The 23,535-nt window shown below is 36.3% G+C and overlaps 1 protein-coding gene across 1 annotated transcript in view; it reads right to left on the bottom strand.

Annotated features, from left to right (window-relative positions):
- Window positions 1-309: 309 nt before the first annotated feature.
- Window positions 310-23,535, bottom strand: part of SAMSN1 (SAM domain, SH3 domain and nuclear localization signals 1) — a 186,249-nt gene continuing 163,023 nt past the window's right edge. Inside the window, 5 exon segments of the mRNA XM_053564719.1 lie at window positions 310-1,188; window positions 12,103-12,253; window positions 14,173-14,379; window positions 17,949-18,100; window positions 20,736-20,865. Of these exon segments, the coding sequence (XP_053420694.1) occupies window positions 986-1,188; window positions 12,103-12,253; window positions 14,173-14,379; window positions 17,949-18,100; window positions 20,736-20,865 (843 nt within the window). The 3' untranslated portion in view covers window positions 310-985.

Here is a 23,535-nt window from a genome sequence, read left to right as displayed (position 1 = left end):
CTTCTGCTTTGATGATGGCTGGGTGTTGCTACCAGGAAAGAGAAAGGGTAGAAATAAAAAAGCAGAGATAACTATGTTGAGAAAAAATCAATGATGGGAGATGTTAAACTGCTGTTTCCTGGGATTACCCACAAATTGAGTAGACAGAACTAGAGTTCAGGAGACGGAAAGAGGCTGAGATAATAGATTTGGGAACCATTAATTTAAAAAAAAAGTGAAGACTGACTATGAAATCTTTAGGGTAGAAGTTATTTTTTTTCCAAAGTTCTAATATTAAAATACTTTAAGGAACACTTAGTACAGAAAATATAATATGCACAAGTCCTTTTTATTGTTAAAATTAGGGCATGTCAAAGTTAAAAATATTTACACTGAAAGACAAAGCATCTGCACAATTATTAAAATTAGTTTTACTAAATCAGAGGTGACAATATACTCTTATCTATTTTATATCAGATAACAGAGTGTAGAAATCAGCAAAAAATAATCGTTAACTTTTTACTGTGCATCAGGATAAAATGTCCCCAATATTAACTCTTACTTTTCCAGTAAGTATAAAAATGAATGTAGGTGCTATTTGGACAAATCAGTCATGAAGACATTTTTTGTTACTATTCATTCAATAATATATACAAATTCAAAACTGGCAGGTATAAAAAAAGTTTGCTTGTTTTTACAGATTTTATCATTTTACATTTGTAAAATAAAGCCAAATAAAGCATATGTTGCACATACCAAAGGCTTATAATACGACTTTTCTAATACAGGAAAGTGAAATATTAACACATTGCACTTAAAATAATAAATATACATTTTATTTACAATAATTGGAAATGTTAGAGAGATGAACTTGTATGTACAATTCATCTGAAACATTTTCACTTTCACTTATATTTACAAATATTTCTCCTCTTCTATTTGATCTTTTAGCTCAAGAAGAGTTAAAATGTAATGTGTCTGCCGATACATAGTTGAGGATGTGTGTTCAGTCACTTGGCTCCGTGATTGTAATCTTATGTACCATGTCTGGCAGATTCTCAGACTCCACATCTTCTTTGCCATTATCTGAATTTTCTGATGAGATATAACAACCAGAGTCCCTTGGGCAGTCATCTAACTGTGACTTATTGAAGGAGGTATCTGGGCTTAACGACAGAGGCACAGGTTCATTTTCTTGCTCTTGAATAGCTGTAAGTGCAAAAGAGGGTGAGAGTTAGGTAAAGCAAAGAAAAACGGTATTCATGTACTCACTCATTTTCAAGCTTTATCCTGTTTTCAGTGTTCAAACCTTTTACTTCATTATGGTGGAAAGTTGTGCAAGTAAAAGGGTATCTTTGTTTATTATAAAAGAGATATTTGCAGTCAAGTATTCAAGCCATTGTTTTCTTAAATGACAAAACTTGCCCTTGTTTGTTCACTTGCAGTTCCATAGAATTCATGTGAACTGCCTGCATAAGCAAAGATCAACATGGACTCTCATTTTATATTAATAAGAAGTTGCCAGAGAAAGCAGATTGTATCCACAGTGTGACTGATGCCTTGTCCAAATACTCCTTAAAGTATCATTAGAAAAAGTCACTTACAGTTTAAATGTACAGCCCAAGTCAACAGTGATCTCTGTCAACAATTCCAGAATCATGATAATATGAATTGATGAATAAAAGATCACTACAGGCAACAACGTACAGTAGAACTTTAATCGCGTGGAATTTAACTCACAAAACTTTCAGGATCCAGAATTTTCCTATGTTCACATTCATCAGAAAATAGATGTGAGAAATCAGGTTGCTTTCAGAGAGTAAAACACCAAAATTTTCTTTGAAATCCGCCTTATGAATATTTAGTTTGTCTTCCACATCTTTATCTGTAGTTCTGATTAACAACCTTTTTTTTCAGATTTAAAATTCTGTGCCATTAAAGTAGTGTTCTATATTCAACACCCATTACCTTTTAGAAAAAAATTAATATTAATGATATAACAAAGATACTTCTAAAAATCCGAGAAGCCTTAGAAACTGTTGTTCTTTTCAAGATTTAGTTTAGCATTAGCTTTCCTTTTGTCAATGTGAAAATTTCTTTGCCTTCCTGACACCAGTAGATGGGTGTTTCTCTGTGTCATGATCTGAGTTCTTCAGAGAAGTAATGGATCTCAGGCTATATTAGCATCTCCTTCAGGGGCTTTACTTTAGACCTTTGAATAACTCCATTGTGGAAGAACCAAATACATACATTTAAGGTTGGGACAAAACCTCTGCCTCCAGGGGCAATGCACTTCATCCCATACCAGTGAGAAGAAAGTAAATCCAAACTTCAAAATCCCCCGAAGAAGGAGACTATGTAGCTTTCTTCAATAATTATAATGATAATTAATTTTTCTTTAGGAAATCCACCCTATATCTCATTTATGTATCTCCAGCTTTTTAAATGTATTTTCTAGGTTCCAAATGTCCCGCCAACATTAGTTTATGATCCATTGTGTATCTGATTGTCATCCACCTTCATAACAAGTGAGACTTGAGTCCTGGTTCCCTAAAGCACCCTTGTATATAATCATTTAATTTCTATTTACTGTATCTAGTATGGTTCTAGTTATGCAGCATACATAGGAGAATTGAGAAAATTGTCACTTAAAGCATCTTCTGTGTTCTATAGTTTACATAAAGAACACTGGTTGAGAAAGGCTGGAAGAAAATGATAAAAAATTATTTCTTGGTCTACTTATCTTCAAAATGAATCATAAAGATTCTTTTGACCTTTTCCTTAAGGTTTTCATCTGCAACAGTGAAACCACATTTATGCCATCCTTCTGAATCTTCCCTTCATTTGCCACAGCTTTATTTAACTGTGGATTCGAATATTATATATTCAAGTTTAGTGATGCCATAACTAGTTTTAGGCACAGGAGCCTTAAGTTTAATGTGCAACTATCAGGATTGTTCTTTTGAAATTTTAGCTACTATGAAGCATTTTCTGTTTATTACTCATAACATTTTTTATGTTTGGAAGGATTTACTTACTATTCCCTAGTCTTTATGAGTATCAGTCATTCACTTTTGTTTCCAAGCCCTTCTTTTATGAAAAGGTGGCACTAAAATGGGACCTCATTCTCTGAAGAGTTACTTTCTCTCCTGCCTCTTACTTTTTTATCTTATTGCTACTGAAATGAAATGAGCCAGCTCTGTGTTCCATTATCCAAGTATTTCTGGAAAAGGCCAGAAGAATTAGTTCTTCTGTATGCATCCTGCCACGTCAGCAATGATGTATTCAAATTGTGACCCTCTTACTCACAATGGTTGTGGGGAAAGGCCACATTTCCCCAGATTGAGTCTGAGTGTACATGTATAACCTCAATGCAAAATTAAAGGGATTGAACTACTTCCCTTCAGACGGATACTCTAAACAAGACTTAGCATAATAAAAAGTGTTTGCTCCTATTATTCTGTTCTATTTAAGTTGATTACTGATTGTGGGACTCTTTTCAAGATAGAAAACTTAGGATTAAAGAACTCTCATTTCTAAAATTTGCTCTTTTCCTTTCAAACTGTAAGTACTTAGTTGTTATTTGATCTGTAGAAGTTCAGTTCCATACATTCATCTCAATGGGTGACAAAGTAAACAGGTAATAAATTAAAAAATGACTTCACCAGACAATACGTCAATGCTTATTAGTAATAAAAATGTGTTTGTTTTTATTTCCACTTGAGAAATGCTATATCACATTCTCTAAATTCTAGGAATTGGTTTGTTTTAAATATAGGTTATTTATTGCAGAAACCTTTCATCCACACTTTTTAAGGGAAAAAAAAATAGTTTCTCAGTATGAAAGTTGGGTAGCATGGTAATTTACAGAACAGCAGCAATTTGCTAAATGATTTCCTAGTGGAAGGAAAACATGACTATGTCTCCTTCAATGCTTCCCACCAGGCTTGCAATAATATTAGACAGGTGATCAGCTGGAGCCCCTCAACTGTAACTATAAAAAGAAAAGGCAGGTCAGTATTTTACATTATGGAGATAAATGGCATAGATGGCATTCACTTTTTGTATTTGGAGGCTCAAGATTTTTTTCTTGTTTCTTTTTTTCATGACACTAATGCCAGGGATTGGCACAAACCTAGGTTTGGTGCTATGAGTGTTTTTTCCTGCAGAGGAGGTGAATTCACACTAAGGCATCCATCCATATTTTCTTTCTAAGTCATTTAGTCTCTTCATGTGGCCATGAAATAGAAAAGCCAACTGGCCTACCCAGAAATTGAAACCATAATCTTCATCAGTTTTTTTCCATGGTTCAATCAGCTGAGCTAACTAGGCAGGTAACACATTAGAATAAAACATAGTTTACTTCTAAAATTACAGACTTTCCATATGATATGTCAGTGCACCTTTTTATACCAAAATGTTTCAGATAATATATCAGGTTAAAAAAAGTATACATGCTTTATGTATTCTATTATTAAAACTATATAAAGACATAAAGACAAACACATATATAGAATTCACAAAAGAGAAGGTTCAAAGTTTAAATATATTTCCCCTATACTTGTCAGATTATTTACAATATTTTACAACTTATTTATTTTAAATGAAAAAATTAAAATGTTATACTTTTTCAGTAAAGCTCCCAAAGGGTTTTCAATATCCTGAAGGCTATATATTCTCAAATCTGAGTATATTGAAGATTATTAAATAATTTGAAAAAGGATCTCTCTTATTGCTGCCAGTGAACAGCAGGCATAATAGGAACTGTAGGAAACAGTACAGTTCTGTACTCTATGCAATAATATCAGTGTTAAGAAAAACTTATTTAGGAAATATTTTATAATGAAGAACTAGTTTGAATATTAAAATATTTTATTTTCTACCAAAATCATCATGGAATTGTATACAGCCAATAGACCAACATTTTAAGTTAATCTTCAATACTGGAAAAATTATAGTTATTCATAAAATGATTATATTGGAATTGTGACATTTAATTAAGTATAGGCAATCTCGATTATACTAAAAGTGAAGACATTTTAAGGAAATAAAACTAGATGGATCTTCTTGAAAAGTTTTTAGACTCTAAGGAGAGAAATCTACCCTGTTTTCACATGTTCAAAAGATAAGCATCAAAAAAAAAAATGACAACTACTAAGTTTGGACTGACTTTCCCACAGTTTATTACCTAAATCTTTCAAATTTTGACTTTACTATCTTGTTTTCCTTAGATCTAAAGCCTCTGTTTCTTTGGGCCAACTGCTATAAAATAATTGAACTTAGAGGACAAAGGAAAATGCCTGGCCAAAGAAAGTACATAATAAACTTAAAAAAAAAAACACACACAATTATTTTTATGAGGGTACAAAGGATAAGGTTATATCATTTGCATGTGTTAAAGTTCAAGTTGTAGCTGAGCCCTTTGCCCAGGGGGTGTCTACATTGTGCCCATTTGGTGAGAGCACAATGATGTTTAGATTATTTAAAGGAAGTGAAAAATAGGAATCTATTTATGGAAAAAACAACCAGTTGCTGTTGTTCCCCTGAGGACTTGAGAGAACGTGAAGTTGAAGTAACTTCCCCTCTTTCTGCACTTCTCTCTTCCCAGTCTGGCATCAGAGTCTATACTCTAATGAGGTGTGTACCAGGGAGTAAGTTCTTCACTTTCATCCACAGCCACTTCCATTTCCACTGTGCTGGCTTCTTCAGCAGGGGCAAAGGCATGCTCACACATGATCACAATAACTCGGCACCAGATTGGACAAAGCAATTAGGCTGCTCCTCTCCCCAACCACACATATCATGGAAGGCTTTGATTCCCAGAAATATTTACCCTCAGCTGAGTTGTTTTTGTTAGAGTGACTATTTTGATAATGACCAAATATGTTAAAAACTATCACATATTATTTAATTTTGGACCTGGTAAAATCAATGCCCTATGTCTTACAGGTTAATTATTCCTATTTGCAAGATGAAGGAGTGAAGAACATGTCTCCCCAAAATATGCTGGTCTGGCATATTGACTACTTAAGACACTTGAATAACAGCAGGTCTAATAAAATCTCTTTTGACTTTGCTTCTTAAAAGCATATGAAATTCCTATGTGAAAGACGCCCTTTCTATACTGAAAGAAAAGTAACATTCTTATTCTCAAGGATGAGAAGTTAGTTCCCTAGAAATCTGCACAAACAAACCATGTTAGACTGTTATCTTGCTTTTATTTATTTACTTATTTTTTTGAGACAGAGTCTCACTATGTTGCCCTGGGTAGAATGCTATGGCATCACAGCTCACAGCCACCTCAAACTCTTAGGTGTAAGCCATTCTCTTGCCTCAGCTTCCCAAGTAGTTGGGACTACAGGTGCCAGCCACAATGCCCAGCTATTTTTTGGTTGTAGTTGTCATTGTTGTTTGGCAGGCCCAGGCTGGATTCAGACTCGCCAGCTCCAGTGTCCATTGCTGGCACCCTAGCCGCTGAGCTACAGGCACTGAGCCTAACCCTTAACTATCTATTTCTCCAATCAAATAACTACTCTATCCCTAACCCCTGTGCTTTGTCACATTTTCACAATATACTACTACTTGTATATGAGTTAGTATATCAGTGTTCAAACTCTAACTGTATTGTGGAATCTTCCTCATGAAGGGTCCTTGTTTTAAATCAATTTGTATGCTTTTCTCCTGTTCTCTGTCTTACATCAACTTAATTTTCAGGTTCATCCTAAGAATTTAACAAAGTAGAGGTAAAATTTTGTCTTCCTGACTTTTATGTGGTGAAAAATTAATCCAACTTCATCATTTCTAAAACTGTTACTTTTGAAAAAGGATTAGGATTAGGATTACTCTGAATACTCTTGATCTACTATTTGCCTTTATGAGTTAAAATATTTTGGACATGTTTTGATTTCAATATGCAGAGAGCTCTATATCATTTCCTTAATACCTTTAAATTACTTTATTGCGTGGGTATATCTTAATTCATTTAACAAATCAATGCTTAATGGAAGTTTCTACTGCTTTTACAGTTTTTTTTTAACTAAAACTGCTTACTGTTTTAGCTAATCTTTGTATGCATTTGTAGGTTGAATTTAGTGGGACAAATTCCTAGAACTGTAATTTCTGGATATAAAAGTGTGCATATTTTAAACTTGGATACTTTTAACATTAGTATCCTCCCAAAAAAGTACTTATTTAAACTCTTGCACACCCACATATGCGTTCATGTCTGCATCATATACATAAGATAAACCTTGACAACACACACCAATACCACACCAATACCAGTTTGTATGTTGGAGATGGAATTGCAAGTAATGTTATTTTTTTATAATTAAAAAAAGACTTGCTTATTATTTACAGATTTTCTTCACCTCCTCGCTTAGCATTTATACATTCTATATGCATTTGCTAACTATCCACTGCTTGCAATGCACAAGACTAGGGGCTTTTGGGGAAAAAGCACATGGCAATAAAAGTTTGGGTCTGGTTTGGCCAGGGTAATCATTACAAAGACAGGTGCACCACACAATCGCACTGCAATATAAACACAAGTTTAGGAGTGCTATATATGTACAGGCATAATAAAAAGGTGAAATATCTGTGAACCCTTCTCACTGGGAATTTTCTGGTAGAAGAGTAAAAATTCTTGAATATGGCATCTATCATAAATGAAATCTTTGTGGCAAAATAAAAAAGAAATCTGAATTAATGAAATTGCATAAAGCCAAACAGCTAATACTAGAAATAGATTTTAAACATATGTTTATAAACACATACAATTAAAATAACTGTATGCCTCCTCTACTTTGTATATGTGGACAGTCAGCATTTTTTTTCTTAAAAGCTGCATATTTCTTGAAGTTAGGTTCAAGTCATATGGCAAGGGTTGGAAACTCTAGGTATACATGTCAGGAGCTAGGGCACCCGGCTATCCTGGCACACTGTTAGGCCAACTGCTGGACTGCTGCTTGGCATAACTACAAACCTCCCTGCTGGCAGCTCGTGTTCCAAGCTCCTAGCTGGGCCCCGCCATTTTCCCTGCATCGATTTGAGAAAGCAAGCAGGCAGGAAGGCACAACTGAGTATGGTTGAGCAATGAGGGGCTGCTGTGACCACAGCTGGTATCAGTGGTCTGGCACACAACCCACCCTTTCTCCTTTTTTCTCATTTGGCAGTGTACCCAGAGTTTGCAGGTATCTAAAATATATTGCATATGGATTCTGTAAACTTTGCTTATTCCATAACTAAGTTTTTTTTTCAATTTTAAATTTAATTATTCCTGTATTCTAGGGAAAACAAGGCATCTCCACCCATTTTCTCCAAAGATAATAGTATACATTCTCATAGGCACAATTTTAAGACACATCAAAGTGTTTCCAAATGTGGAAGATAGGAACAAGTGCAGAAAAAAGAGAAAATACTTAACTATAAAGAGCAGTAAACTATCTTATTATTCTAGAGAGGCATTTCTAAGTAAGGCAAAGGGGACTTGCAGGCTGTGTTTATGGAACAACGTATACACAAACACATAAACACACACACTCTCTCTATTTCCTTTTTATTTGTTGGGAATATTACTCCCAAAGCAAACAGCCATTTTTAAATTCAGATGAAGAGAAACCATAATGTGCACAAAATAAACAGATTCTGCTCTTTTGCTCCTTTAAGAGTTGTCTCACTCTAATTTTTCTCTTCCTTTTAAGCCTATCTAGAATCCCATTCAAGGGGACCAATGACCTAGTTCTGCTCAGTTCCAATGCAACACAGGAGAAAATTCCAAATATCTCTCTTGGTCTCCCTGGGACTGCAGAACCCCAAAGTCCTTATCCTCCTCTGGAGGTAATCCTGTGATCAGCTCTAACACCACAGGCTAGCCCTTTCATCAGCTTGTTGGAGAAGCATCTTTGCCTCCTGCCAAGCAGTGACCTAAAAAGTTTAATCACTTTATGTTTTCAAGGTCAAAGTGGGTACAGTGCTATCTTCCTTGGGCTAACAGTAAAGGAAAGTTGCTTGTTTTAAATCTTAGATGTCCGGTTTTTTCCATGTCCTGTCCTCTGTCCTATTGGTCCCTCTAGGTATATTAAAGGCTCACATGGGTCTTGTGGTCTTTCCTACATTATCCCAAAGTGTTATTTCTATAACACATTGTTTCTGTATTATCAATGTGTTATTCTCAATAAACATGCCCTGTTTGCTCAATTTTTATACTGAATGATGAGCAAAGCAAAACTTTCCAATTTTCCAACCTAACAAACAATGAAAACCTAAGTTATGAATGTATTCATGTTCCCCAAATTGACATCCTTCGATCATCAACATAAAGTGCACCCGTAAAACCCTGACCAGTATGAATACCACATTATTTAAAAAAAAAAAGCTAACTATTTTTAACCTGTGACTGTGACATGCATTTGTTTTTAATAATGTCTCAGTTTTAGGTAACCATGTATTCAAGGTCTTTATCATTCAAGCTACATGAAGATCATGCATTTAATCTTTAGTATGGTTGTAGAAGATACAATTCACAGAGTAGAGAATAGATAAAAATAAGTATGCAGCAGCAAAGTGCCAAATCATCAGAACTCACCATCTTATCAACAAATGGAAGTCATTCTTCTTTATTTCTTTAGCAAAGCAGTTTCATATAAGATAAATAGCTTTCAGTCAGAACAGCCTAACATGCAATATGTATCTTTTTGACATGTATATTCTAATACTCCTTTAGACCTCAAGATTAAAATAAGAAAAATCTCAGGGTAGTGTGTTGACAAGAAAGACTGGTTGAATCTGCATTTTTTCTATTTTTCGTCTCTCAGAATTTGGATCTATGTGCATGTTACCGGTTATCATTAAGTGGTCAATTTCTAGTGACCTTCAAGTCCCCTGTTCTAAAGTTTGAGTCAGGTGGTTTTAACACTTACACCCAACTTTCATATTATCTTGCTATAAATCATTATTCTTTTCTTAATGTAGAAAGTAGACAGGTGATGAAGGAGGTGGAAAGAAGAAAACATGAAGTAGAGACAACCTTTGGCCCTGGACCCATCTCCCTCTGTGGCTCTTTATTGGACACCCAAGGGGTTTCTTTCACATCTTGCCAGGGTAGCTTGGTCCCTTTTATTCACGAGCCTTGTGCCAGGCAGCCCTGGTAGTCTCTCACCTTTCACTTTCTCAGGTGCAAAATCGAACTAAAGCCCTTGAGAAAATTGGTGAAATAGCAGGAAACTTCCTTGCTCTCATGTTTATCAGTGCGCATAGAGAGAAGAGTTTTAAAGCAGACTACCTTTGATTAAAGCTCTATCTCTGCTTCATATTTAGCTATTTGACCTCTTTGAAATTCATCTTTGAATTTTGTCCTCATTTGTAATTTGAGCAAAATATCTAGATATGTGCTATTGTGGAAGAAAATCAATGGTTTAAAAGTGTTCAAAAAATACTTTTCTTCCTCCCTGTACTTCATGAACAAATTATTTTGGAGAGTATTGGTAATGACATTGAATTTTATCGACAGAAGAAATCGATAGAATCTATTTCTTGAACAAAATTTGTTTAGTGAGGAGACATGTCTTGAAATGACAAGATGTGAAAGAAACTGCCTCATTTCCCTGAAAGATATTGTTACATCACCTTACCCTGATCAATTGTGTTTGGGCTTATATTGTTGAGTAAATTGGCTGCTATGCTATCTCCGCTTTGCACTTTGTCTGCCTCTATGACCCCCATCTCCTTCTCTTTTCCATTTTCCAGCCTCCATAACTTCAGAGAAATCATATAAAAACCTAGACTTGATTATGAAACCCATGCTGCTGGTGTTAAGTTAGTCTTGCATGTAAAATCTCTTGGAAAAGGGTAACGATACACGCAAACATAAGACAGCACATAAGAGTAAATTAAGGAACACTTTCTAAACAAGTAAATTAATTTCTACTAAATAAAAGGTGAGTGCATAGTAAACATGAGCAGTGCCCCAATTTTATGGGGTGTATGAGAGTACAGGATGGTCCACAAAAGGACAGAGAGAGGGCTGCCTTCCTCCTCACTCTCTGAGATGACACTTGCCATATGAGAATGCACAGCATAGCTGCACAGACTCTGGGCTGCAATCCCCACCTAGCAATACACTGTGTGTGCATTAGACAAATTACTGTTGTCTCAGTTTCTCCTCATAAAAAAGAGGGCAGTACTATCTGACTCACAGAGCTGTGGAGAGCTCCTAAGAGGATCATAAATGTGAAGTCCTTGGCCCAAAGTTCTATTCAGAGCACATGTTTTTTTAAAAAGAGTTAATAATTATTACTAGTTTTACTTTTGAAAGAGAAGGCTGGATTCAATGATCTAAGTTCTTCATCTTTAAAATTACATCCCTCCCCACCACACACAGACACCCTTTTTCCCTCATAAAGTACTTCTTTGCAGAGTTCAGCATATCCTGAGCTCAGAGTTTGGAAGGCCTGACCAGATTTAGTGGGAAGGGTGGTCTGAGTGATTAATTACAATAATAAAGGCTATTGTATATTTACAAACCCTTAAAGTAGCCAGTATTCTGTGAATCTGCATGTGTTATTCCATTTTCAGTTTATACTTACAAATACAAAGCACCATCTCAGATAATAAAAGTGAGTGCTGAATATTTTTCCAAGCTATTATGGCATTCTAAAATAATACTATAAACATGTACAAGATGTGACTATATGGTAATGAAATGAATTTTCCTGTGTGGTGCGAAGGCTCATTAGCTTAGATCCACGCTCTGTGTTTTCTACAGAAGCCATGTGTGACATTTCTCACTAATGACTTATGCTGTTATTAAATATTCGTCTCTAACTCCCTCAGTCTTTGGGAATGCAGGCATCCACTTGTGGGTAAATGAATAGCTCTGCAGAATCTAAATGAGGTACCCAGAAAAGTCATTTCATTTCCTAAGAGTCCAATAAGTTCCTCTTTCTAATTATACATTTGACCAGAATTGTTGTTTCTAAATTTATACGAAGGTACTTAGTTTATGGGAAAGAATGCTTTTTATGATTCTCAGCAAATAAAACTGGGCCTTTATTTTTAGTGACTTTACTATTTACATGACACTGTGATCATCATCTCGCAGCAAGAGTTGGAGTACACACTTACTTTCTTCATAAAGGAGGTTTTCAGCAGCTGATAGTAACCTCATCCTGTCTTCTGGGTTTTCAATGTTTAATTCAATGAGATGACTTTCTTTTATATCCCTTAAATCTTCTAGAGTCTCATAACCATTAAGCAGAAGTGTTGAAGTATAATCCTGTGGGAGAAGAGAAAATGTATATAATACATATATTAGATTCAAATATTTTCTTTTTAATTCTCTTTAAATTTAAGGAAAATGTAGAAATGTACATGAAAACAAAGGTGCTAATAGAAGTTCTGCTTCACTTTACTTCCATTAGTTTCCCACATATAAACTCTAGGGCACTTAAAAAGTTATGTTGTATAATTTCTCACCTTCTAGAAGAAAAAATGTAAAGAAAATAATTACCATAAGCTATACAATTCCAAGTTCTGGATCAATTAAATAGCTGAATCATACATCCCATTTGGTATTTTTAACTTCTTAACTACCTAAATTGACAGAGCTAGTGTTTCCTTAAGTCTATTAATAAATTTCCTCCAGCAGAACAGTATACCATAACGTATTTCTGAATCTACGTATCTTCTTATTTGCTTGATTGCAAAAACATCTACTCTGATTAACTTTTTGGGATAGGTTAAAAATGTGTTTAAATAGACATTACTCTACATCAAATGTTGGTTTAGCATTTGGATTAAAGGCACTATATAAACCTAAGGAATTCCAAACTTTTTATTTAATGAAAAGGATTTATTAAGTTTAAAAGAAGTGTGGCTGGAGAGAGTATTGTTTCCTTTTCACCATGTATTTTGTCCATCATTCACATCAATATACCTATGTATCAGTTTAAAATTCATAAGCTTCTTATTTCAAAGTCCATATGTTATTTATGTAACCTCTGTTCATTCTAACAGAATAAAAATGCAAAGTGAAATTGAATGCTTTTACAACTTACTCAAAAATCCCTCCATTTTACTTGAGCATAATTTCAATATCCTTATTTTACTTACTAAAATAGAATAAGAGGAAGTTTAAAAGTTCAAAGTAATCAGGAAGAACTTATTACTAGTCCTTTTTAAAAATGACAAAAAAAAAAAGAAAGGAAAGGAAGAGGCATGAAAATTCTTTTTTAAAAATTATATTTTAAGCGAACACTAAATTAGAATAGAGAAAGCAAAAATTCCCATTCTGACACAATCATCTAACTAGGGTTTTTTGGGTAAGTCATCTCACTTCCTTTGACCTTGACTTTCTCATGGGTCACACAACGAACACATAGCAGAGGCAAGAGTCCAACCTGTATTTCCTCCAAAGAGCATCCCATTTGGGCTGCACCAGTAGTACAGAGGAGGGCTTAGATAGTGTTTCTACAGACAGAAACACAACTAGATAATTCCAACATAAGGAAAACTTAATTGGCTATTTCCTTTATGAACTCTGAAAACTATCAAAGTATTGGCTGAATTTATTTTAGAAATAGATTGTGAAACTATAAACTGATTGAGGCTAAGTCTTTTTTAGGTACACATCCTTTAACAAGCTGGACATTTCATAAAAGTCTTCCTAATATAACAAGAAAATAACTGAATTATATACATAGAACAACAGTTGCCTTAACACAATCATTATGGGGTTTAATGATCACTGTTTCCTAAACATCATGTTTACTTATCTTCTCTCAACTTGATTTTGATGTGTGGTCTATTAAAAATACAATTTTCCTTTTCGTTTTTCCTTTCACTTCTCTAGACTTTCACAATACTCTTCATACTCTCTTTTTGCATTCCCATTTGGATATTTTCTCTGGGCCTTTGATTCTCTTAGGTATTTTTCATTTTTCACTGTACTTTCTCAACATTAATCTGTACTGTCATTGCTAAGTGCCATCATGGTTTTGTCCAAGGGTTGTTATATCAAGAACTGTCTTTGCGTAATAAAAGTAATAAAGGAGAAATAAGAGCTGTTCTAGGAAAAAATATTTTCCTTTGCTGTAAGTCTTGTAATTTAAAGCAGCTCTATAAACGCCAATCCCCTATCCTTAATTATTATATCCATATGCCAACCAAAACCATCTAGGCCATAGGTTTGCTAACCTGAAGGTGAATTCTCTCTAAGAACTCTTGCACAGTCTCGGGTTTTTCCCTCTTACTCCTTCGGTGTGCCTTTATCTTCTTGGGGGCTGCTTCTTCTTCTGAGATGACATCCACATAAATAAATTTGAAGTTTCCCACCTTATTGTTCAACATTCCTGTCCACATTCCCATTGGTGTTTTGCAGATAATGTCTATGATATCTCCTTTCTAAGAGCAAAGACACATAAACAAGTCAGATTTCAGAGAACAGCAATGCTAATGCTATGAACATTGATAAAAACAATGAAATTATACAAAACTAGAATAATGAGAACATTATTCTATGAGGTTCAGAGACAATAGAAATAAATCTAAAATCTGCTTCTTTCAAAAGTGTAAGGAAATTAGTTATTAGTAATAATGAATAAAACTTAAGCATGTCTCACAAAAAGCTCCTACATACTTTTACTGACATTTTTATGTTTTTGTTATCATATCAACTTATATTTGTAGAGCACAGTATAATTTGTAAAACACTTTTTCACACATTAATTTTATAACATACCTCTTAGGCACATATAGGATTCATAATTACTTATTAAAGTATTACAGAAAAAAAAGCAAAGATACTAAATGGCTTCTCAAGAGTTTACAGGAAGTTAATGCCAGAACCAGAACTCAAGTTCAAGTTGTCTGAATTAAAAAATAATGCTCTCTTCATTTATATGGTCAAAGTGATATATATATATATATATATATATCAAAGCTCAAGCCATCATTCCTTCCAACTGAGGAAGGGGGAAGGAAAAGAAGTTTGTGACCCTGCCTTTTGCTTCTAGTTCATCTGAAAAATTTATCTATGGTATAAAATAAACCTATGTAAAGTATTTCATCCATTTGAAATAATTAAATTGTGTAAAACTCACACAAAAGTATGTGTGTACTAAGTATAAATTATGCTGCATAGGGGCGGCGCCTGTGGCTCAGTCGGTAAGGCGCCGGCCCCATATACCGAGGGTGGCGGGTTCAAACCCGGCCCCGGCCAAACTGCAACCAAAAGATAGCCGGGCGTTGTGGCGGGCGCCTGTAGTCCCAGCTACTCGGGAGGCTGAGGCAAGAGAATCGCTTAAGCCCAGGAGTTGGAGGTTGCTGTGAGCTGTGTGAGGCCATGGCACTCTACTGAGGGCCATAAAGTGAGACTCTGTCTCTACAAAAAAAAAAAAAAAAAAAAAATTATGCTGCATAGTTCTTACACATATTACAGTACTAATTCTTCTCCTTTTAAGAAGAAATAGTATTTAAATTGAGTTTTACAACAAAATTTGGACTGGATTTTGAATGAAATTCAATGAAACACTTTGGGATGTACAAACCTATTGGTTCTTTTCTTTATTTATGTCCAAGACCATAACTGGCTATAGGCTGTGCAGCCAGTTATCAGGAAGAGTAGAAAAACCCACAGGAGTGCTTTGCAAAGAAAGTTGATTTCTATTCAAATAAACTGTTTACATTGAGGAGTCATAGATACTCCTTTGAGACTTGGAACTTTCTTCCCTGGAAGGACCTTGCAGAGTCCCACATTTTTGCCACTTTTAAGGGTCTACCTTCAAACAAAGCATTAAATCTGCTACTAAAAATATTTTTTCTTTTGACTCTGTCAATGTGTGTTCTTCCATCTAAACATAAACTTAACTTGTAATATAGAATTCAGTATGATTGTAAGATCTGGTCTTTCTGACTTGTGACTATCTGCATGTGCAGGCCTGTGAACTGTTACGTCAGGGTGGGGAACTTGCGACTTTGAAGCCACACATGGCCTCTGGATTCTTGAGTGTGGCCTTTTGACTAAGTCTAAATATTACAGAATAAATTCTTTTAGTAAAGGGATTTGTTCTGTGACGTTTGGATTCAGTCAAGGGGCTGCCTTCTGGGACCTAGAGGACCACATGTGGCTTTGAGGCCACAGGTTCCCCACCCCTGCCAGGGGAATCAACTCAGGTAAAGCAGACTGGGAAACTCTCCAGAAGCTCTAGAAAGTTTCTAGGTGTGGCAGTCCTTTACTGCGTTCTTCCTATTATCCTTTAGACTCGTAAACTTGTAACTTATGTCCTTTAAATTTGTAAACCTGCACTGTCCAGGAGAGGCCGCTGGTTATCAAGCAAACACTCAGTTTTTGCATAAGACCCTTGATGGGAACAAGAGTGTTTCAGTCTTCATTGGTAAGTGAGGGATTCTTATTGTGTCCTAGAACTCTGTAACAATTGCCTTAGGCAGCACTGGCAGCACACACTTCCCATCGCAGGGATGTTCAAAGCTCACCTGTGTCAAACATGTTGTGTTTATTCCCTTCTACTGCCCTCCCCCCAAATGGTTACTAGAATACAGGCATCCTTTCCATAAAACTTGAACTTGGGCTTCAAATCATGTCATATAAATGACTAAGGAAGCTAACTGTGGGGAACAAAGCTTTTCTTATCTCCAGCTGAGCATACTCTGATCTGATAACACAGATGGATAAAAGGAAGAGCTGAATACCTTAAATGTTAAATAATAGTATCAACGCTTTGTTAACATATCATAGTTATTAACATTCACTTGGTGTTAATAGCATGTGAAATTCATAACTTATATCCTTTTAGCGTTTGCAATTTGTGATACTATAAGGAGTAATTTAACATCTATAAAATATTTTAGCATAACACCTTCTTCTATTGTGCTACTGTAACCGACCCTGCCCCATCAGTGGGAGGAAGAGTATGAAAATGACGGATTTCATATCATGATAAGGTTATTGTATATAATTTTGCATACATAATTTATAATTAATGCACCAGATTAGCTGATTTTGAGTTATTCAAAGGGAAAATAATGCAGGTGGGCCTGGCTTAACTGGATGGGATCCCTTAAAAAAGAATGATATTAAAGTATGAGTGAGTTTTTCCCCTGTTGTGGGTCTTGAAGCAACAAACTACCATGTTGCAGAGCAACACGTGGGTCTTGAAGCAACAAACTACCTGGCTGGTGAATCGGGGGCTGAGCATGGTCTCCAGTTGAAATTCAGCAAGAAAGCAGGGGCCTCAGTCCTACATTCACAAGGAACTGCGTCTCGCCAACAGGCAGTGAGCTCAGAAGAGAACCTCAAACCTCAGGTGAGGTCACAGCCAAGCTGACACCTTGATTTCAGCCAGGTTAAGACCTTAACCAGAGAACTCAGTTGAGCCATGAGACCTACGAAACTGTGAGATTACAATACATTTGTGTAGTTCGATGCCTCTCAGTTGGGGGTAATTTGTCACCCAGCAATAGCAAGTGAATGCAGATAATAAGAGCAAAAAGAGGGAATTCAGCAAAAATATCAGCAGGGAATGGGGCTTTGGTTATGGCAACCAGCTTAAAAAGTACTGGAACTGCCTGGCAAAGTCTTCTGCACTCTTCTCTAGCATTTCCATCTTCTCCCCTTCTCCTTGGTTTCATTATTTTTACCCCTGTAAGTATCAGGCAGAGCTGCACACCTGCAGCAACCTGTGAAACTTTGAGTTTTCAGAAAAACGTAGATAAGCCTTTCCTTCCTGGCTGACTCTGAGCCTGTATTATCTGCCTAACAGCAATGTGTTAGACTGATTCCCTTCTACCTCATGTGTTTTATTCAAGTTCTTGGCACAGTACACTTGTCCCCAGTTCTACTGTTGGGAAGAACACACTCACGTCCCTATTTCCTACAGCTTGTACTTCCTGAAACAAACCACACAATCAGTATTTGACAAACCATTCAGAAGGTGGATCTGATGTCCTCTCACCTTGATTTTGAGAGAGTCAGTGTCATAAGGACTTGGCGTGAAATCAGTATGCACTCTGGCGCGGCCACAGAACGGTCCTGAGTAGGGGCCATCATCATCCAGTCGAAAGCTGTCCCTGTTGCTTGTGCCATCTGAGCAGCTTGTTATTCCACCTGAGAGAAGCAGAGGTTAACTGCTCATTGAAGGCATCTTTAACATCCCGAATCAGTGTCTGGACACAGCTAAGTGCAGTAGAACCTCTGTAAGTTGATCATCCAAGGGACTGTAAAACTGTTCAATATAGAGAGATAGTCCACATAAGGAACCAGGCCTACTATACTGATAAGTATGTGTGGTACAAGTCCAGTCTATGAAAATTAGGCCAACTTCAGGAGTTGGCTGGTGTAGAAAGGTGGTCAGCTATGGAGGTTCTGCTGTATTGATAATGGTGAAGCAGCGGATGTACTGGTGGGCCTCACAAGGGGGTCTTACTGACTGATCTCAGTGTCTGTCTCCTAGTCACTCGCCATTAGTGACCTCTGTCCTCTGAGCCATTTCTGACCTTTTCCCTGCCAATATAGCCAATCTCTCCTCAACCACTAACCAAAACCCCCTCTCAATTGGTCTCTGTGATCCCATCTAGTACACAGTGTATTAAGCATTAGACACTTGCCAAAGAGGAAAAAAGTTTAGGTTTAACATGTGGAGTCAGATAATTAATTTGTAAGCAAAGACAGAAACTGATGGGAACAGTTTAATCTTTGTGTGCTATTGATCACAAATTGTCAAAACATGACATTATGAAGTTCCCTACAAGTTATCACAATTGCAGCAGAAATTCTCTCCCAAGGTTCCTCTTGTGTACCAAAGGCCATTTGGAAGCAATATTGCTGAGTATAAAAGCTGCATTTTTGTTTTTTGTGTGAGTGTAAGGGAGGGAGGAAGTGTGTTTGAATGTCTATCTCCAAGTGGTTGAAAACTGTTCTAAACCAGACTTTTAATACTATTCCAAATTCTTGTTTTCTGGTCCTCTTTCTTTATGATCTTGAACTTCAGAAAAAAAAAAAAAAGAGAGAGAGAGATAAAAGAGATGCCATTTTGCTGCCTGGCTGGGGGCAAGAATTGTTCCGGGTGGAAGAAACTCTCCTCTCCAAACATTATCCCCCTTCATCACTTCCTGCCCCCTTCAGTCTGGCTTTTTGGTACTCTGTTCAATGAGGGAACAACCAGGCTTCATTGCCATCTACTGTGAAATAAGGTAGACATTCTGTAAGTGTAAGATATTCCATATTGTATATGAACTGGTGTAAAAGAAAGGTTAGTTGCAGCTAATCACAGAAATGTAATTATTACATACTATCAGTTAAATGGGTCCACTACTGCCACATACCTTCCTCTCCCTGGCTATTCCAGGCCCAGGCTTTTCATGATACTTTTTTTTTTTTTTTTTTTTTTTGTGAGATAGGTCTTGTTTTCTTGCCAAGGCTAGAATGCAGTGGCATCATCATAGTCCCCTGCCCTCTCAAACACCTGGGCTCAAAGGATCCTCCTGCCTTAGCCTTCTGAGTACCAAAGACTACAAGCACAAGCCATCACAACTGATTAATTTTTCTATTTTTTGTAGAGAGGGTCTCTTGCTCTTGCTCAGGCTCATCTAGATCGTCTGGCTTCAAGTAATCCTCCTCCCTCAGCCTCCCAGAGTGCTGGGATTACAGTCATGAGCCACTGGACTTGACTGGTACATTCTAGTTAATAAAATCCTCCCTATACCTAGAATCACGATTTAGAATTTTGAACTACCAGAAGAAATGAATACTAGTGAAATCTGAATTTCACACACACAAAAATACATCCTTCAAATGTTTCCGCGTTAGCTTTTGCCATAAAGTAACTGTTTGACAGCCGATATGAAAAGAGGATTAAAATAAGAATAAAATAAAATATTTGAAACATTTGATCTTTGTGATTCATCTTTAAATAACAGAATAGTTGATTTAAAAATAAATAGAAAATAAACTTTGCAAAAACATTTAAAAGCCCTGAAAGGATTAAAGGGATGCATAACAGCCTACATATAAAAAGTCATAAACTATCGATAATGCATACAGCAGTTATCAATAATTTCATCCAAATATTGTAGCAGGAAATGTGCCCAAATCCTAAATGACTTTTTCTTAGAAAAATATCAGTGTTCATTAAAAAATTCTTTTTGGTCCCTTGCTGATTCCTTTTAACCACCTAACTGTTGACATTTCCACCATTTATTATTTAGATACTGCTTACTCTTTATTCACTAATGCTGGGTCAGGACTCAAAAAACACTGCAAGAGTTCATGCAAATGTCTGCACTTTGGGGGGTACTTCAGGAAAAAAAGGAAATTAAGGGAAAAGGGGGGAGGAGCAAGAGAGAGGTAGAGAGAAGGGAGAGGGGGAAGGAGAAGAGAGAGACAGAGAACAGGATTTCATTTATCTGAATACTTCAAGTCATTCAAAAAATTTCGACTCAGGATAAAACTAGTTTTCCCCAGCACAGATGTTTTTGGGGATGTATATTTAATTACCCAATAGGATGTTTTTGAGGCATATCCCCAAAAGCTTCTGCTGACTGCAGTGCTAAAATAACACATAATGCTGTCTGATATATTATGTATGATTTAAAACACAGCAACTCCATATAGATTCAATACATACTATATTTTCACCATTTTTCTTATCAAGTAGCTCGAACCTTGCTAATTTGATAAAAGCATATTTTTAATTATAATAATTTAACTCAGACCCCACACCTAGGACCTTTATTCGCCTTACTTGAAGAGCTCTGCCCACTGTAGAGACTATCCATGGAGTCACTGGCTTTGAGCGAGACCTTCTCAGTGTGGGACCCAATCATAGGGTCACTGTTTCGATACGGGAGGACACCTTCTCCATCCTCCTCATCCTTCAGAAAAACAGAGGGTAAATTCAGAGAGTTTTCCCTGGAGATGTTCACAGTGTGTATTGATTTAATAAACAAGACATATTTTAGCAATAAAATACTTAGGAATACATCACCATAAAATATGAGAGTCATTAATCTTGAGTTCAATGTCTAGCAAAGCATTTTACAGTGTTCTTGGAAGATTCTTTAGATGGGACATTCCTCATTGTGGAATTCAACTGAAATCGTAATGGTTTGTTTTTGCAAATTAGGATGAATATCATACCAAGATTATTTAATCAGAAACGTTAGATTTATTGATATCTGTGCTTTATCTGTTAAAGTGCTTCTACTTCGTGTTTTCCTTATTATCTATTTGCTACCCTTCCTAATCCACTGAGGTCTGACACTACAAGTTTAAACTCTGTGTAGTTGTTTCCCATCAGTTATTTGCACCTTACCAGATCACTAGATATGAATAAAACATGCACACTTTGCAATTCTAAAGAAGCTTTACAAATCTCCTACTGTGCTTGCCACCTAGTCAAGTGAAAAGCTTGCATAAAATTAGAAAAGACAGACAATTTAAAAATAAATTGTATTTCCTTGAAAACGTCTCAACTGTTTTCCATATTTTGATAGTTTTGACAAAACCTATGAATTTCTTAATATTCATCAGAACATAACTTAATATTCCTCATTTTTGAGTATTTCTGAACATCAATGGAACTTCAGAGTATACATATGATGTACACTCAGTGTTACTCTCTGCTTTTGTCTATTCCCTTATTCACTCCTTTGGTCACTCAATGCAAGTTTATAGAGTACCTTTAGGTACCAGGCACTGCTCTGCTTAGGAATCAGGGATTACCAGAGTAAATCCAGTAACAGGCTCCTGACTCTATGGAAGAACATTCTAGTATAGTGTTTGTCTATGTAAGTGTGTATGTGTGTGTATGGAGTGCTTAGGAGAATGTTCATGAACAAAATAAGCAAGACAATTTCCGAGAGTAATAAGTGTTAAGAAGGAAATGAAACTGGTAATGTGAAAGAATTAGCTACTGAGGTTAGAGTTAGGGTAAGGTTGGTTGATTTGGATAAAGCAGGCTCCAGAAACCTCTGCCACAAGGCAATAAATGCTCTCAATTATTGACCTGAATGATAAGAAAATAGTACTTATGTGATGCTTTGGAGACAGCTTTTCAAACATAAAGAAGAGCAAGAGTGAAATAACTCAACTTAAAATTAGCTTGGATTGTGCAGAGAAAAACAAAAATGCCAGTGTGGTGAGAAAAAGAATATTAGCACATGACTTTAGAGAAGCAGACTGGAGCAAGATCACAAAGGGCTATATAGATCGTGCCTGGTGGTCCTGGGAATGTGCCCCTTATCTACTGCTAGCTGCTGCACTGCCCCTCCACTCAGAGGTCCTCAAACTTTTTAAACAGGGGGCCAGTTCACTGTCCCTCAGACTGTTGGAGGGCCGGACTATAGTTAAAAAAAAAAAAAAAAAAAAACTATGAACAAATTCCTATGCACACTGCACATATCTTACTTTGAAGTAAAAAAACAAAACGAGAACAAATACAATCACACGCCTCATGTGGCCCATGGGCTGTAGTTTGAAGACCCCTGCTCCACATGGTCCACTCCATTTGCACTGAAGTCATGCTTCCTGCCAGGGATAAACAGGTGAGGGTATTATCTCAGCTATTCTGGTGGAATATGGGGCTCCTCTGGTGGGAAACTTTGGTAAAAGGATTCTTTATCCATCTGGCCAAAGCTGTCTCAGAGTTGTGCTGAAGTCTGAGACTGTCTATCCCATCTCTTTCTCCCTCTCCTTTTACAGATGTCAGTTTTGCCATCCTAAGGCCTTTTCTAGTCATTTCTTCTTTTTCTTCTTTATCCTTCACAGGCATTTCTCCCAATGCATTTTGTGTGTTTGTATTCCCTTCTTGAAATCTGCTTTTCAGAGGACTGGAATGGTGGTGCCCTCATTCAGAGGACTAGAATAATGGAGCACCTTATGAAGGCACTGTGAAATTTTAACCAGGGTGATGTGTCTTGATTTCCACTTTTCAGAGATCTTTCTGGATTTCATGTGGAGAATGGATTTTATGGGGAAAAGAGTAAAACAATGAAAAGCAATTAAGTGCTTATTATGGTAATCCAGGCAAGAGAGTTTAGTTACTCAGGCTAAGGCAGGAACAGTTTATATGGAGAAACTGGGGGAGGGGGGGGGTTAGATATACTTTGGAGTTAGAACAAAGGGATATCCTCATAAATTAGGGTGAAAAATGAGAGAAAGAAGGACTTTATAATGATCATTAGGTTTTCTTTTCCTCTTCCTCTCTTCTCTCCTCCTTCCCCCTTTTCTTTTTAGCATGTAGAGTTATGATGGTGTTGCCTGTTGCCACTGAGATTACTGGATGAGCAACCATTTTCTTTCTTTTTCTTTTTTAAGAAGGGGAAAGAATCAATATTTCAGCTTTGGATATATCAGATTTCAGATATCTAGTGGACATTCAAATGATGACAATAATAATAAGCTATGGGTTGTATAAGTAGAATCGATAAGGAAAGAGGTCATAGCTAGATAAATAATTGTAAAAAACAAAGTCAGGAGACTCGATGAAATCATTTGGGAAAAGAAGGTAGATTGAGCAGAGCATCCAGGAACAAGCCATATGA

The sequence above is a fragment of the Nycticebus coucang genome, chromosome 16 (genome assembly GCF_027406575.1).
Source record: "Nycticebus coucang isolate mNycCou1 chromosome 16, mNycCou1.pri, whole genome shotgun sequence".
Classification (NCBI taxonomy): Eukaryota; Metazoa; Chordata; class Mammalia; order Primates; family Lorisidae; genus Nycticebus; species Nycticebus coucang.
This window is presented reverse-complemented; position numbering and strand designations above follow the sequence as displayed.